The 15916-nt window shown below is 37.7% G+C and overlaps 1 protein-coding gene across 1 annotated transcript in view; it reads right to left on the reverse strand.

Annotated features, from left to right (window-relative positions):
- Window positions 1-15916, reverse strand: part of DOCK2 (dedicator of cytokinesis 2) — a gene marked incomplete at its 5' end in the record, with an annotated part of 184604 nt that overhangs the window by 164882 nt on the left and 3806 nt on the right. The window contains 9 exons of the mRNA XM_009326156.1: window positions 772-880; window positions 5913-6047; window positions 9292-9392; window positions 9648-9737; window positions 11148-11245; window positions 11348-11531; window positions 13926-14029; window positions 14105-14177; window positions 15640-15738. Of these exons, the coding sequence (XP_009324431.1) occupies window positions 772-880; window positions 5913-6047; window positions 9292-9392; window positions 9648-9737; window positions 11148-11245; window positions 11348-11531; window positions 13926-14029; window positions 14105-14177; window positions 15640-15738 (993 nt within the window). The remainder of the gene's footprint in view (window positions 1-771; window positions 881-5912; window positions 6048-9291; window positions 9393-9647; window positions 9738-11147; window positions 11246-11347; window positions 11532-13925; window positions 14030-14104; window positions 14178-15639; window positions 15739-15916) is intronic.

A 15916-nucleotide genomic window follows, 5' to 3' on the forward strand; every position in this document is an offset into this window, starting at 1 on the left:
TCAGCCACCTGAGGATTTATTCAAGACAGAGACTTTTTCACTGGCTTCCACTTCTAGTATAAGTCACAGCAAAAGGAACCAAAACACAAAACCAGAGGTAAAGTCAAGCCCAATAAATACAATGAGTTTATAATAAAGAATGTATGAAGCATCAATATTGCAGTTGTCCAATAAAATCTTCTGCTTCCTACTTTATAGGGAGCCTTGATATTTTTCTAATACAGAACTACCTACCAATTGTTTGATACTAATGATCTTAATAGCTCCTTCTTTTCTAGTTTTCTTAAAACATCAGATTCCAAAGCGTTAGAATAACTAAGATTGACATGAATGGGAAACCTTGATCCTATTTTCAGTTGCCTAAATAACGTACCTCCAAAAGGCTGATACTATAAAGTTTACTTTTCAAACTAAGATGGTGGAATCCCTGTTTAGCATTATCTGAAGAAACTCAAGAATTACACATTCAGCTCCCACTGGAGGCTTCAGTTCATTAGATTCCTTGAAAGATTCCAGCAGCTGTGTTTTGGTTCTTTCACTCACTACATTCATAAAATTATATAAATGTATCTTCTCCTGACCTTTTCAACCTAGGCTTCAAATGTTATTAGACAACTTGGTCTTCCAATAAAGGGGAATTACAAAAGAGACACAAAGGATAAATTTCCTAAGAGTGTCTTTTCCTCGATTTAAAAAGAACAAAAAGCCCACAACCCAAAACCATATAAAAACCCAAAACCAACACCAACTTGTTTCCAAGCACACACCAACCTGCAACAAAATGGCAGTTTTATGTTGGCTTTTCATCAGGTTGTTGATGGATTCAAAGAGTCTCCTCATAGATTCTTCAAATTCTGTTTGTTCTTTGCCTTCATATAATCTGTTGAGAGATGCATTGGGTTATCCTTTCAGAATCACAAGGTTTCATAGTCCTAAATGTACCTGATGTAACATTACCTTAAAAATATATTTTATAAGTTGATCCAATATTATGGACATAGATATTTCACCAATGGGTTATATCTGCTATTCACTGTATTGTGTAGAAATTCTTCAGCTTGAACACAACACAAGCATTTTCAATTCTTTTAAAAGCCTCTAAAGAAAGACACCTCCCAGATTTGACCTTATAAAAAAGTCATTTCACTTTTAAAGTGACTTATATGCAAAAAAATATTGATTTTTTTTTCTCCGCTACAACTGAGCTACTCTAGGATATTTTTCACATATTATCACTGTTTCTTTCTTCTGCTATTATTGCTGCTTTTTCAAACAGCTATTTTTACTGTCCCCATTAACCAGTCTAATTTTTGAAAAAAGTCTCTACCTGATGCTTAAATGTTAAAAAGTGCACTTAAATTAAGCTCACTCCATTATTTCTTCATTCCCTGTCCTAAAGTTTGAATCTTTCAGATTCTTTCTCCTGTATTGTTCGTACTAGCCATTAATACTAAATACTGTTTACGTAAATAGTAAAAAACACTGGTGACGTGTTAAATTAGTTACCTGAAACAGCTGTCAAAAGTTAAAGAAAAACAAGCTGAGAAAAAAGCCAAGGTGACAAGAGAAGCCTGAAATGCCTGTAGGATACTGTGAACTAAATGCTGCACCTCCGATGTACTGCCTTCTCTATCAGAAGAGAAAAATCCCTCTTTTTAAAGTCATGTATTCCAGTGTCACGTGCTTTTCTTTTCAACTTGAAGCTTAAGTCCTTAAGAGAACTAAAGGCAATTTAAGAGCTTTTGCCTACAGCAAGGAAAAATCAAAACTGCTATTCATACAGTGACTGGCAAGAAGCTTTGAGGGAAGGAAAACACTGAGAGGTACGCTATTCCAGCCCATGGCCTCTGCACTGTTCAGGTCAACGCTTGTCAATGAGATTTAATTCAGTTATTGGAAAGGAACCCCAAGATCCAAAACATCTGGAGAAGAAAAAAAATTGTATGTATACATATAATGTATACAACATACACAATGCACACTACTTGAGGTACATCCCTACTGAGGTGTGATAGCTGTATAAAAAAAACGCATACCAGAAAAAAAACTTAGATGCGAAAGGCATCTTGAAACAAGTAAGTTTTAGTACAAGCACAATGACATAGAAAAGTCATCTTATTTATTATCAAGTGGTATTTTAGGAGCTTGTTTTTTGGTTAAACAACTTCTATTTTGTTAACATACTGGAAATTCTGGCATGTGAGGGCTATTTAAAATTATTTTTCAATGGGAATGAAGTACATGTAAGTTGTAACAATGTGACTGTCTCAGTCTAAGTGTTTATTAACGTTACTTGGCTAATGCACGGATACAGATTTTATTGACTATACAACATTGCTGCAAAAGTAAATGAAGTTTCTTAAATCTTTTTTTCAATGCAAGTGGAAATTTGAAGCTTTCTTGACTAAAGCTGTGGGGCAAGGAGGGAGGCAGAAGCATCACAAAACATGCATTAAACATGCTTCTTAAATTTACTCCAGAACTAATTCAAGCCAGGTAGAATAATTGTATTTCCTGGCTCATCATCTAGCTTCTGTTTAGACACAGTTTTCTGTGTTAAATTTCAATTAAAATCACTTGTTCTAAAAGCAAATTTTAAAAGATGACTAATTATTTGCTTGGAAACAACTTCATCACAACAGTGTACATGAATTTCACTACCAAAAACAACCTTAGGCCAATGAAAGGAGGAAAGCAAACATTTCGTGTTTTCAGAGGCTGTGTTATGTAAACCTTTGGCTAATATATATGACCTTTTGACAAAACATAGTCACTGAACAAACAGCTGCAAGACATAACCTTAGTTCAGCTGAGTGGAGTAAAAAAATTTTTGCTTTCACTACATCTCTATAGCTTCAACAGGACTGAATGAATGCAAATTAAAGTAGAACTTGGTTATCGTCAACGTATCTGCCTGACAACGAGTTTAAAAAAAGTCTCCCATTTTGTGTCTAACATTAGAAGTCATTATTCATCTCTTTCCTACACAATTTTCACTTTTTAATGTCTCTTACCTTCCAAGAAGGCATCTTAGTTTCTTAAACAACCCATCAAATTAATGAAAGAATGATCTAAAGATCTGTCTCAGCTCTATTAATTCAAAATACTTCTCTCCAAGAAGGCTAGTCTTAACCCTTGAAAGTAAAGTACTTCAATCGTAAATCCTAACTTTTCTCATGGGAAGAAAATACATATTTTTTCCATTTTTTCTTCTTTTTAATGACCAGTTTGAACATAGGCAATTGACTGCATAAAGTTAGACCACAACAGCTACAGATGGATATACAGTATCAGATGATACTGTTCACTGTTTGGTTTTTTTTGCCAGAGGCTACCGTTTGCAAGAGCTATTACTGCCTATAATAATTATAATTGTCCAACTGAATTCAGAGTTTCAGACCTCCAGTTAAGGCATTTATAGGGAAAACCAGAAGGAGTAGATACGTATAGCTAATCATTTATATATGCAACATATTGCAATAACCTCGTTTACCACAGACTGTCCAATGTACACTTTTTGTTGCCAGCTAATACTGGGGATTAAAGAGGAGACCAAAGTTTTCCCTGCAACAAAACCCTGCCTTCTGACCTTCATCCACAGAAGAAATTTTCCATAATCCTCTACACAATGCTTCCTTCCCCAAAATTCTTTATGTCCCCTTTTGCCATGGCACCTATCAAAAAAAAAAATTAAAACAAAGCTTTTGAACTACTAGCTACATTCTATTCTCATGAGCACCATCTCCTTCCTTATACAGCTTTTCACCTTGTTTATCTGTATCCATCTGTAAATAGTAAGTTCCTAGATACAAGAATATTTCTAACAGACTATCTACCAGCAGCAAATAACTTCTGAATCTACTCCCACTTCAACCAAAATTCCACAATTGATCATATATACTTAATTTTACAAAAGTATAAACCTACATGGATTTTTTGAAAAAATGGGCAGTGGAATAAGAGAAAAATTGCATTAGAGGTCCCACTGAGCAAAAGACAGATAAAACAACACCCTTCTGTTCTGTGGACTGCCAACCACAAACATAACATCCAACCACTCAGTCTACCTATAGTCCTGAGTTTGCCACTGCATGTCTTCTGCCACTGCATATCTTCAGTCACGTAGCAGAGGGACAACAGAAAAGTATTAAGGGGGAAACCAGCTAAGGATAAATGGAAAAAGATGAAGCGGAAGAGAAGAGAGGAAACAGAGGATGTGGCTGGGATTTGTGGGATATGGTAAGAGTCCTTAAGGGCTAGGGGAGAAAGTGGGGGACACAGTTACCAGAGTATAGTTTTTCTCCTTCCAGCTTTCATCTCCTTCATTCTCCCCATATCCTTTTTCCCTAAACCTGAATACCACTTGTAAATATTAAACCTCATCTGCTTGGCTGAGCTATATGTATCTAGTCCATTGAGTCTTCCCTATAAATTCCTTAAGCGGAAATCTGAAACTCTAAATTCAGTTGGACAATGATTACTGAAAATTACATTGTTCTATGCACAGTCTGAGCTGCTGAACACCATAATCCCAAGGACAAGCATCCAGCTTCAAGCCATCTGTCACAACATTTGGCCATCCATTGGTCTTAGGCCAAGACACCTGATGCAAAGAATAATCATCCTTTGAAATCAGCTGCTATTACTAAATACATCTCTGGATCTTACACTGTGAATCAGAAAGCAGATTTTTGAAGATTGCCTCTCCAAAAAAATATCTCAGCAACATCTGTATTTTAGGCCAGTTGCCAGCTATTATGTTTTATTTGTAAAAACAAAAACTACAGTTTTGTTCTGGAATCAATTTTTTCTGTTTCTCAGGTCTACTTCTGTTTCTGACATTGGACTGTCAAGTGGTCAACGGTTCAATGTCCAGATGGAGACTGGGACGAGTGCTCTCCCACAGGGGTCAGTATTGGGACCAGTACTATTTAATATCTTCATCAATGACATAGACAGTGGGATCAAGCACACCCTCAGCAGGTTTGCAGATGACACCAAGCTGAGTGGTGCGGTCGACACGCCAGAGGGACAGGATGCCATCCAGAGGGACCTGGACAAGCTCGAGAAGTGGGCCTGTGTGAACATCATGAGGTTCAACAAGGCCAAGTGCAAGGTCCTGCACCTGGGTCTGGGCAACCCCCGGTATCAATACTGGCTGGGGGATGAATGGATGGAGAGCAGCCCTGCCGAGAAGGACTTGGCGGTACTGGTGGATGAAAAGCTGGACATGAGCCAGCAACGTGCGCTCGCAGCCCAGAAGGCCAACCATATCCTGGGCTGCCTCAAAAGAAGCGTGGCCAGCAGGTCGAGGGAGGGGATTCTGCCCCTCTACTCTGCTCTGGGGAGACCCCACCTGGAGTACTGCGTCCAGCTCTGGAGCCCTCAGCATAAGAAAGACACGGACCTGTTGGAGCGGGTCCAGAAGAGGGCCACGACAATGATCAGGGGGATGGAACACCCCTCCTATGAAGAAAGGCTGAGAGAGTTGGGGTTGTCCAGCCTGGAGAAGAGAAGGCTTTGGGGAGACCTTCTTGCAGCCTATCAGTACTTAAAGGGGGTTTATAAGAAAGATGGGGACAGCCTTTTTAGCAGGGCCTGTTGGGACAGGACAAGGGGGAATGGCTTTAACCTAAAGGGGCGTAGATTTAGCCTAGCTATAAGGAAGAAATTTTTTATGCTGAGGGTGGTGAAGCACTGGAACAGGTTTTGCCCAGAGAGGTGGTGGATGCCCCATCCCTGGCAACATTCCAGGTCAGGTTGGACAGGGCTGTGAGCAACCTGATCTAGTTGAAGATATCCCTGCTTGTTGCAGGGGGGTTGGACTAGATGACCTTTAGAGGTCCCTTCCAACCCGAACTATTCTGTGATTCTATGACTGCTAGTTAAATGGCAATAGCCTGGGTACTTACTGTGAAAATAACGTCCTTGATCTAACAATGAACTTGAAAACATACTCCAGTGCTTTCAGAGTTCTTAGGATAGGTTCGCATTGCTCCCCTCGGCTGGAGGTATCCAAGTAAGTCTTCAGAACAGTCATTAGTTTCCTGAAGTTAAAAAACATTTTTAAAATAATTTGTTTTTAAATTAACTTCTCTAACTTGTTTGGCTACTCTAAACAAATGTTTATGCTTAGTCAAGCACACACAACAAAAGTACAGCATGTATTTTTGTGTTTATGTTGCACAAATTCTATCAGTATAAACAAATGAGGAGCAAATTCTTAACTGCGCAAGCAAGAAAGCAATCTGAAATCTCAAAACAGCAGCATAACTTCACACAATCCTGGAAGCACTTTTACAGAAGTTTATAATATGCATGCACAAGATAACATAAAAGGTTACTTCTGCCTGCCTACATTAAGCAATGATTAAACACCACTACATGCTCTAAATTTACTGCATGTAAATAGTAAAATATCCTGGTACACAGCAATGTCTTGTATCCAAAGGCAATTTTTTGCTAAACACACAACCTGCTAACAAAGTGCAAAAGCTCATCTAAAAATAAATCCCTTAATTCATAGTTACAGTTTCACCCTAAACTATTAAACTAATATTAATGATGTAATCTTGATCTTAATGTAGCCATAAGAACCACCAAAATAAGGGTGGTTGTGGTTTTTTTTTTCTTACATCACTACAAAATGGAAACCTACTATCCCCTACACTAAACAAACAAAACCAACCAAAACAAAACAACAAAAACAAACTAGCAGTTGCATGTTGATGAAACTTAACAGTTCACAAACTGGACTAATGAAACATTAGTAAGTGATCACTATGATATTTGGAACATACTTACATGGAAATAATAGCTTCAAGAACTGCTTGCTACTGCACAGAATATATATATAAACACAAAGATAGAGAAATAGGTGGGTAGCTAGGTAGGTGGGGGGGGGGTGTAGGGGTGGTTGTATCTCTGTAACTAATAGACACATCCTCAGCCCCACTGCATTAGCCTAACTCACATTTCAGGACCAAAATATCAGGCTTTCAGCCTTCTGGGGACTACATCCATTGTGTGTTTCTTTTTACTCCTTTTTATAGCTTCTTTGAATTCACAGCTTTGTACTGAGTTGGAACAAAATTTATCCAATTTGTATGCAGGGGCAGTCCACTCAAGGTCCATCAACTGTCAATGTTAAGCCTTCTCCGAACTCCATAAAAGCTAGGTACAAATGGATAACTAAATAGGAACTGAATAAATACCTAAGAGTTTGGCCAAAACACCATATCGTAATACGGTCATAGTATGTCTGGGACACCGTATCTCCTTCCTAACTATGAGTTAGGCCACATACAGCTATTTGCTTGTTTCATAAATGATTCTTGAAACAGAGTGCATCTTCCAGGTGGTGAGGCCACACCTCAAATACTGTGTTCAGTTTTGGGCCCCTCACTACAAGAAGGACGTTGAGGTGCTGGAGCGTGTCCAGAGAAGGGCAACGAGGCTGGTGAGGGGTCTGGAGAACAAGTCTTCTGAGGAGCGGCTGAGGGAACTGGGGTTGATTAGCCTGGAGAAAAGGAGGCTGAGGGGAGACCTCATCGCTCTCTACAACTACCTGAAAGGAGGTTGTAGCGAGGTGGGGGTCGGTCTCTTCTCCCAAGTAACTGGCGAAAGGATGAGAGGAAACGGCCTCAAGTTGCGCCAGGGGAGGTTTAGATTGGATATTAGGGAAAATGTCTTTACTGAAAGAGTGGTTAAACATTGGAACAGGCTGCCCAGGAAAGTGGTTGAGTCACCATCCCTGGAGGTATTTAAAAGATGGGTAGATGAGGTGCTTAGGGACATGGTTTAGTGGGCATGGTGGTGTTGGGTTGACGGTTGGATTCGATGATCTTAGGGGTCTCTTCCAACCTTAATGATTCTATGATTCTATGATTCCATGATGTGCATGGAACCAATGATGCCAAGAAAACTCACAATTTGGGGAACAATCAAACATTATTTTGCCTCTGCCACTTTGATTAAATCATCAGAAACTCCCAGTCAGGTAAGTCTTAGAAATATTTGAAGCAAATAAGGCTGTCTTGAGAGGTTCCGTACCCAACCTTCTCTTCTTTCACAATAATACAAAGCATTAAATTACATGTGCTTATTACATATGGAGAGAAGGAGGACTAAAGAAGAGCATGTAGCTTGTGCTTGAGCTTTCTGAGCCCAATAATGCTAACTTCAACTTCCCCAGAATGTGAGAAAGGATAGATTGTGCACTACTGCCTTTCAATTCTAGCAAACTCATGTTCTAATGCATGATCTGCATGACAGTTCCTGTTGAGTTGGAACTGATTCAAATTCAGCACAGGACACTACAAGATATCCTCAACTATTCCAAACCTTTAGCTAAGGTCTTCCATCTATTATTCATGTCCCAAATTAAAGTTCTGCTTTGATCTGCCACCCCATTAAGCTGTCAGAGCAAGACTTCAGGTAGATGAAAAAAATACATCTATGCTGTTACAGCACTTCCCCAAGATCAGCACTAACTGAAGATATTATCTTTCTTCATAATTCAAAGCGATTTTATCCTACCATCATCTGCAAAAACCTTTTTTAAATAAAGAAGGAATCCAGTGTTAAATTTACTGTATAATATGTCTCCACAGGTTTTATTCTCTTCTATGAAACCATGTCTTCCCATCTGGGCATTATCTAGAAGCTCAAAAAAAAAAAAAAAAAAAAAAAAAAAAAAAACCAAAAAAAAAAAAAATCTGCCCCGAGCAGACTTGTAATTTTGGTATTCATGTAATGAATACCAAAATTCCAGTTCACTGCACTGAAACCCTCCAGGTGCAACATCAGATTGTGAACTGCATATGAAGACTTCACAGTTCCTGAACAATTTTTTTTCCCCATGAGTTCATTTGCTGTAAAAGAATATGTGGAAATCTGTATAAATGGGTTAAGGACATCCTCAAGTCCTCACTTAGAGCATTTCAGGTTAAAGCCAGGAATGTAAAGGGAGATGCTTTACAGCTAAGTATCTTTTGACAAATTTGACAGGATACAGGTGAAGTGCTCAGACACAGCAAAACCCAGACAAGAGAAAAAAAAAGAACGCCAAAGAATCATTTAGCCCCAAAATCAATTACTGTTTGTCAATTAACTCTACCTATAATCATATGCATTTCTCACAGGCAGGTTTGTTTCCAGATAGGCAAACAGCAGCATCAAAACAACAGTCATCATTAATTACATCAGAAAAGTCACAAACAGGATTTACTTTCTTTAATGTGATGATGGAGGTTTAGAAAAAAAGGAAAAAAGACAATAAAACAAGCTTACTTGTATGCCAACGTTGCACTAAAATGCTGTTGGATATACGCTTCCAAAACAGTGTTAAAATGTTGAAACTTACGGTCTGCAATGAGTCCTATGATATATATCTAAACAGACATGGACATAATTAGCATTTTTCATAAGGTCACATTTTAAATTTAAATATTAGTCTTCTGAAATATTTTTGATAATGCACTATTTAAGAGTTTTTAAAGAAATTTGCTTTTCAGTCAAATAATAATATTCCATCTGTTCTGTAGAGATTTTAAAACTAATTCCTTGAAATAAACAATTTGATAGCTCATTCAAAATTCTAGGGTTCTTTACTTTGACAAATAAAATCGTTCGGTGCTCATTCTTACCAGCGCATCAAAGACAAGGATGTCATACTCGTTACTGTGGGAATGTTCCATCATGATGTTAAACAGGGCATCCAGCGTATCTTGGAGAAACTATACAACAACACGATATGACAAATTGACAACCAATTCGATCTGAAAGTCTCACAAGTCAGTTTTCAGATAGTAGACTTGATTTCCCTCAAGTTAGAATTTTAAAGGCCTTCACTGAAACATTAAATTCAGAAAACACTTCCAAGGATTTAGGCTCCAGTTTCTTTAAGAACCCACACCCTCAGACACATGAGCAATCAACAATACACATTTAGCTCAAAGCTTATAGAAAAGCTAAAAATATTGTATCAATGGCATAACTATCTAAAACTGCATTCCTAGTTCCTTAGTGATACAGATTAGTAGCTGCTATTTTCACGTATACATGATGATTAAAAACACACTTCATACTTCTGTGGTCTGATTCAAAGCCCACTTTAAATCAAGGAAAAGCAGCCCAGTGACTTGGGAATCAAATCTTTGTTTGGTTAAAAAAAAAAAACAAACCACAAACTTTTTTTTCTTTCCCCCAAGTTCTCCTTCCTCCTTCTTGCAAGACAGGCATCTAATGCTTATGTTTAAAGAGTTACACAAATGTAAGACTCCTAACCTGAGTGTTGGAGTCTGCCACTTTCCAAAATAGGAATAAGTTTTTATTCGTGTTATACTCATTAAATTAACAAAGCACTTCACTGGGTACATAATACACTTTCTTTTTTTTTTTTTTAATATCAACATGTAAGTTAATATTAAAAACCATAAAGAAAGCAGGAGGAATTGTTCGTAATGTTTCAGGTAGACAGAAGCAAGCAGTTGAACAGAGATTGTGGAAAATATTTCACTGTTACTACCTTCATATCCTATCAAGTTTTTAAAATTTTCTGTGCATGCTCAAAATTTAAGTTTACCTGTGACATATATGTAAGCGCCTGACCAAAGCAGCAATGACTCCAAATAATACTCTTGGTATCTAATTCTCCATTCACGCACAAAATTTCCAGCAAAATAAAACAACGGAAAGCAGAAAAGGATCCCAACAAATTAATTACCAGCGAAAGCAGGGAAATTTGACCGGTAATCTTGCAAATCTCCACAGCCTAACAGTAGCCAATACCAGAGATGTTTGGGAGTAACAAGCAGGAAAAAAAAAAAGGCGGCTAACACTATGAAGAATCCTGTCCAGGTGCTTGCTTCCCTGCCCCTCCAATATAGAGCTTTGCTCATGTCTTTTGCAAACTATCCCTAACAGATAAGGATTAGTAGAGGATTAATAGAGGATTAATAGAGGCGTTACACTGAATGACACTCATAAAAGAAAGTATAATTGACAGGCTTCTTTAAGTTCCTGTCTTTACTGTAACTGACCCTTCAGTTTCTTTTTCTTTTTGAAACTATGTAGCCTTTTTTCTGCCATGGCTTGAAGGGACATGAAGAATAACTATTACTAGAATAACTATATAAAAGACATACCTTCACAACTTCCTCTCCATCCACAATCTTCAGTTTTTCCAGGTTCTCCTGAAGCAGCTCTGGCTTCATACGCCACTTTAAGAGACCTAGTAAGCCCACTAATAGAAAATAAATGGACAGACATTAAAATTTAAAATGTGATTTATCATTTGTGCAAAAGTCTTCTTCCTTAAACTTCTACCTGTTTAGAAGATACATACCATTCTGAGTTAACTTTGTAGAACACACAAGAGTTGAAATATAAAATGCATCTCGTGAGCTTACTGAAAGCCCCCCTACAATACTTGAGTTCCTGACTATGGTTGCTCCTTTATTTTCTATGTGTTGACGCGCAGAAGGTAATGTCAAATAAGCACTAGCATCCTCCATTTTTTTACTGTCCCCCTGAAAAACAACACACCATTTATGACATATTTCACACCACTGGATTTAAAAACAGACTTACTTGGTACTTTGTACAAAAGTAAACAAAAAGCTATGTTTCTATGGACTTAAATGCATGCACTAAAGGATAAAGAATACCCGAGTTCCAGCGTGGCTCATACAGGTAAACCAAGAGTCAATGTTAGTCAGCAAGAAAGGCTGCAATGAACATGCAGGGAAAATACTACACTGAAATTACAAAAGGTATGTGTTTTAAGGTGCAGTGAGGAATTATGAGGGGTGACATCACTGGCAGAGTAAAACCAAGAGCAAATTTCTCATTAAAATATCAATAGCTACGGAACACAATAGACTATTGAGCATCACCTTGAAGACTGTACACAGGATATAGACAACACTGTTACAACGTCTGCACACAATTTAAGAATAGAAACCAGGACTGAATAAGGAAAGAATAGCAGCACTGTTTTGGTAATGCCCATCGTAACTTAATACCTGGACCTTTAACATAAAAGATCAGAACACGGTAAGATTATATTTTAAATTGGACAATACGCTGCAGTGACTAAGTGACACAGATATCACGCAATTTATGCTTTTCAGTAGAATGAACAGTACAAAAACAGAGAGCCAACAGGTATTTTTCCATCCTCTACTTCATCAAGTTGCACACCACAACCCACACAGATTTTTTTGTCTCTCAACTTTTGATTCGTACCCCAGACAGGAAAGCATTTTTTAGACAAAGAGAGTAAAAATCATATTCCTAACTGCTTAGAGAATATAATTTTTCTTTAACAAAACTACTCAAGAAAGTTTCCCCAAATGAGTTTATGAGCTCTGTCACTTAAAGCTACAACACCATGACAGAACTGACTTAATTGCAGACCCTTAGGCTACAAATGTGCACAAACAAGGAGTTAAAAGAAACATAATCTAGAATGATTTTCTGAAGTTTTGCGCTTGTATCTGATTCAATGACTGTAGGTGTGGAGCCTCTACTTCCTATCAAACAAGAAGTAAGGTTAAAAATTGACCATAAAGAGACCTAGACAGACAAAAGGCAAAATCCTTACGCAGCAAAACAGACAGCATTACTAACTTTTATGATTGTATCAAGCTTGCCAAAGAATTACTTCTCAGAATTTCTGGAACCAGAAGAGAATATTGACTTCCTCTTTGAGACAAGTTAGACAGAAAATGGGGAAAAGACTTGAAATTTTGATCCAAAAGTCTCTCAAAAAGATTCAATGCCTGAAGGCAGTGAAAATAAAGTACACTGTTTAAACCTGGTGATTTTCGAAGGACTTATTTTGAGAGGCCAGATGTACAACTGTTTAAAACACAGCTTACAATTACTGTGTTTAATACTACAATAGGCAAACATATGCCAGAAAATCTGTCTATTTCTCCCAAACATAAAATAGGTCAACTCAGTTTAGCATTTCTCATCTATGCTGTCACTTAAGGAAAAATTACCGGGTTGATGCAGGAACGAGTAAGATGGAATTTCTTAACCAACACCAACCACACAGTCATACGACGTGATCGTTATTTTCCTTCTGGTCTAAGTATTTATCGATGTTGGTATCAATGAAAAGAATATAAATAACTATATACTCCCATTAATTTTTGTGGGACTACCTAAACAAGTTGATTTAGTTGTATGCATCTCATTTGCCATTAATATTATGGCAAACTAGTTTACTAAGAAGAGCGTTAAGAAGTACCTAAAGTAAAATTTCTTCTGTATTGGAAGTGATTTCTGGTTCTTAGTGTTCCTGTTAGACAGTAGTCTCCAAGGGAAAAAGAACAGCAACAAAAAACCCCAAAACAATCTTGAAACACCTGTTTCCTGCTTCAGTTCAAAGTCAAAAATGCTACCTGTGTCCGATCAGGGCTAGCCAAAACTATTCTTCACATCCAAAATCAAATTCAAAAAAGTGAAAGTTTTAGATCTGAGTATCTACGTAGAGCAGTTTCCAACAACCAATTCCCTAAGATTACATTCCCTGATTATTCATGTGACAAAGATTCTAAATGAATCAAAACACTTTTCCCCCCTTCAGCAAGAATAATGGTACACATCCAGCTTTAGCATGACTTCCGCTATACTACAGAAGGCCAAAAGCACACACTTCAGTAACAACAGTAGGAAGAGTGACCTCCTCTCATTGCGCTTAGATAACACCTCCCTCTAATTAAAATTTAGAGCAACATTTACTGAGCATGGCACAAGTTACATCTTTTTTTGTTCAGATGAAAACCACGATATTAATTTTATTATTCTATCGAAGTTAAATCTAGCACTAAGAAAAAACAATGCAGTCAAAGACAACAGTGTGAAAAAAGGTGTCTCGTGGGGGAAAGAAATCAAAAAAATTGATCCAATACCTTTAGGACTAACAAATCATGGATGCCATCTTGAAGAGTTGTTCCATCCTCCTTCATTAGCCTTATGTAGGCCATTGCAAAATTCTTTTCTCCTTTATCTTTAGCTGCAAAGCAAAGTATTTTCAGTTGACTACCCATCAATGAATTAAAATTCACTAAAGTAAAAATTCCCTACTTACACTCTTGAGATGACCTGTGTCTGAACATGAAGCGCAGATGTATCCTTTGCATGTCTTCAATAGGGACCGCTACCTTTTGTAAAATCAGAAAATAATGAATAGAGTTTATGGGGGCGGAAGGTGGTTTCACCTGTAATGAGCTCCTATTTTAGAATAAACAGACACCACTTCTGCTGGCTCCATAATGCCTTTCACAGACCATTTAAACTATTAAGCCTGATCACCGTAGCAGTAGTGGGTGATAAGCAATAATCTGTTATACTTTGAGCAAAGTCTAGCACTGCCAAAGAAATGAAGCACTGAATCCAGTGAGTTAAAGCACACAAGTGCTTGTACACTAGAAAATAAGTATACTGCAGTCTTATTACTTACCCTGTTAACCATACAGAATTATGCAACATCTCTGCACTATGAAACTTCCATATTTCGTATACATAAATTAACGACCAATTTAATAAACAGGTGAAAAAGGTAAGAAAATTTAGCAAAATAAATTAAGTATATTTTTGTGATTCAATTCAGTTTCAAAGGCCTGAGTAGAATCCCAGGAGCTCACAACTGCTTTATTCTTAAAGTAGCATACCTGCTTATAACAAATGTGCAAGAAAAAAAGGCCAACTGCATAAGAAAAAGCACAAGTTTTTATATTATCAAGTTTAGTTTTAGAACTTTAAAGACTTGTACTCCTTTGCATTCATTCACAACTTTCCTTTACAATTCTTACTGCATAACACTCCTTCACATTAACTACGCTTCTCAAAAGGATCTGCTGTTAATGATTCTGTATAAAAGTCTGAATTACAGAATAATTTAAAAAAGAAACTAGTATATTAAGCAAAAAACAATGGGTCAATGTTTTCAAAACAACAAATAAGCTCGTTTCAAATCACACTTCCATTCCCTCCCTGTCCTGCCCAATCTCAGCAACACACCTTAGTGTAGTAATTGCAGGCTTGTCGTACATGGCAATATTGTCTTCAATAGTCATCTTCAAAAAAATCATGCTTGCTAGCAAGCCTGAGATATGCTTTATAAGAACTACTTCTGGAAGCTTCTGGGCATTTTCCAAAGACATTAAAGCTAGATTAGATAATTATTAATGTGTGTCTAAAGAAATCCAAGACAGTTTTTTCTCTCTAAAACCGTAATATCTTTGGGGGGGGGGGGGGTGTTTTGGTTTGGTTTTGGGGGCTTTTTTTTTAAATCATGCCATTTTAGCTCCTCATCTCCATTGTTTCACCACAATGGAACAAATGCAACATTTCATTTTTGATGAGCCATGTTAGGACATAAGGTTATCTAAGATGACCTCATTTGTTTTGCTGAACAACATCTTAACACCATTTTCTAGGCCAAACTTTAAGCCTCAGTAATCATCTCTCTCTCGTAACTGATGTATGACTAAGGCTCCATCCTTCTAGCTGTATTCAGGACCAAGTTGTTTTTTTAGAAAAAGCTGATGCTGTGCAACTTTTCTGTGTGAGGTACCGAGAAATGAAAAGAAAAAAAGCAAGTGAAACGTATCTACACCATACCTTTAACGTTTCCATCCAACGCGGCTGTTTGACCTGATAGTAAAGAACTGATCTATATTCGCTCACGGGTTTGTCCCCCGCTCCCAAGCAAACAGCATTCTTACAAAAAGGAGGAAAGAAACAGTACTTAGTGGCTCATTAATTTCTGTAAATTTTTATGACTTGAGCAAAACCAAACCGAGAGGCAAGCCACCGACCGCAGCCTCCCCCGGGAATCCCGCCCCTGGCCGCGGGCGGCAGCTTCACCTCAGCGCCCCGCCGGGACCCGCGCGAGCCC

Source organism: Pygoscelis adeliae, unplaced genomic scaffold (genome assembly GCF_000699105.1).
Source record: "Pygoscelis adeliae isolate BGI_AS28 unplaced genomic scaffold, ASM69910v1 Scaffold406, whole genome shotgun sequence".
Taxonomy (NCBI): Eukaryota; Metazoa; Chordata; class Aves; order Sphenisciformes; family Spheniscidae; genus Pygoscelis; species Pygoscelis adeliae.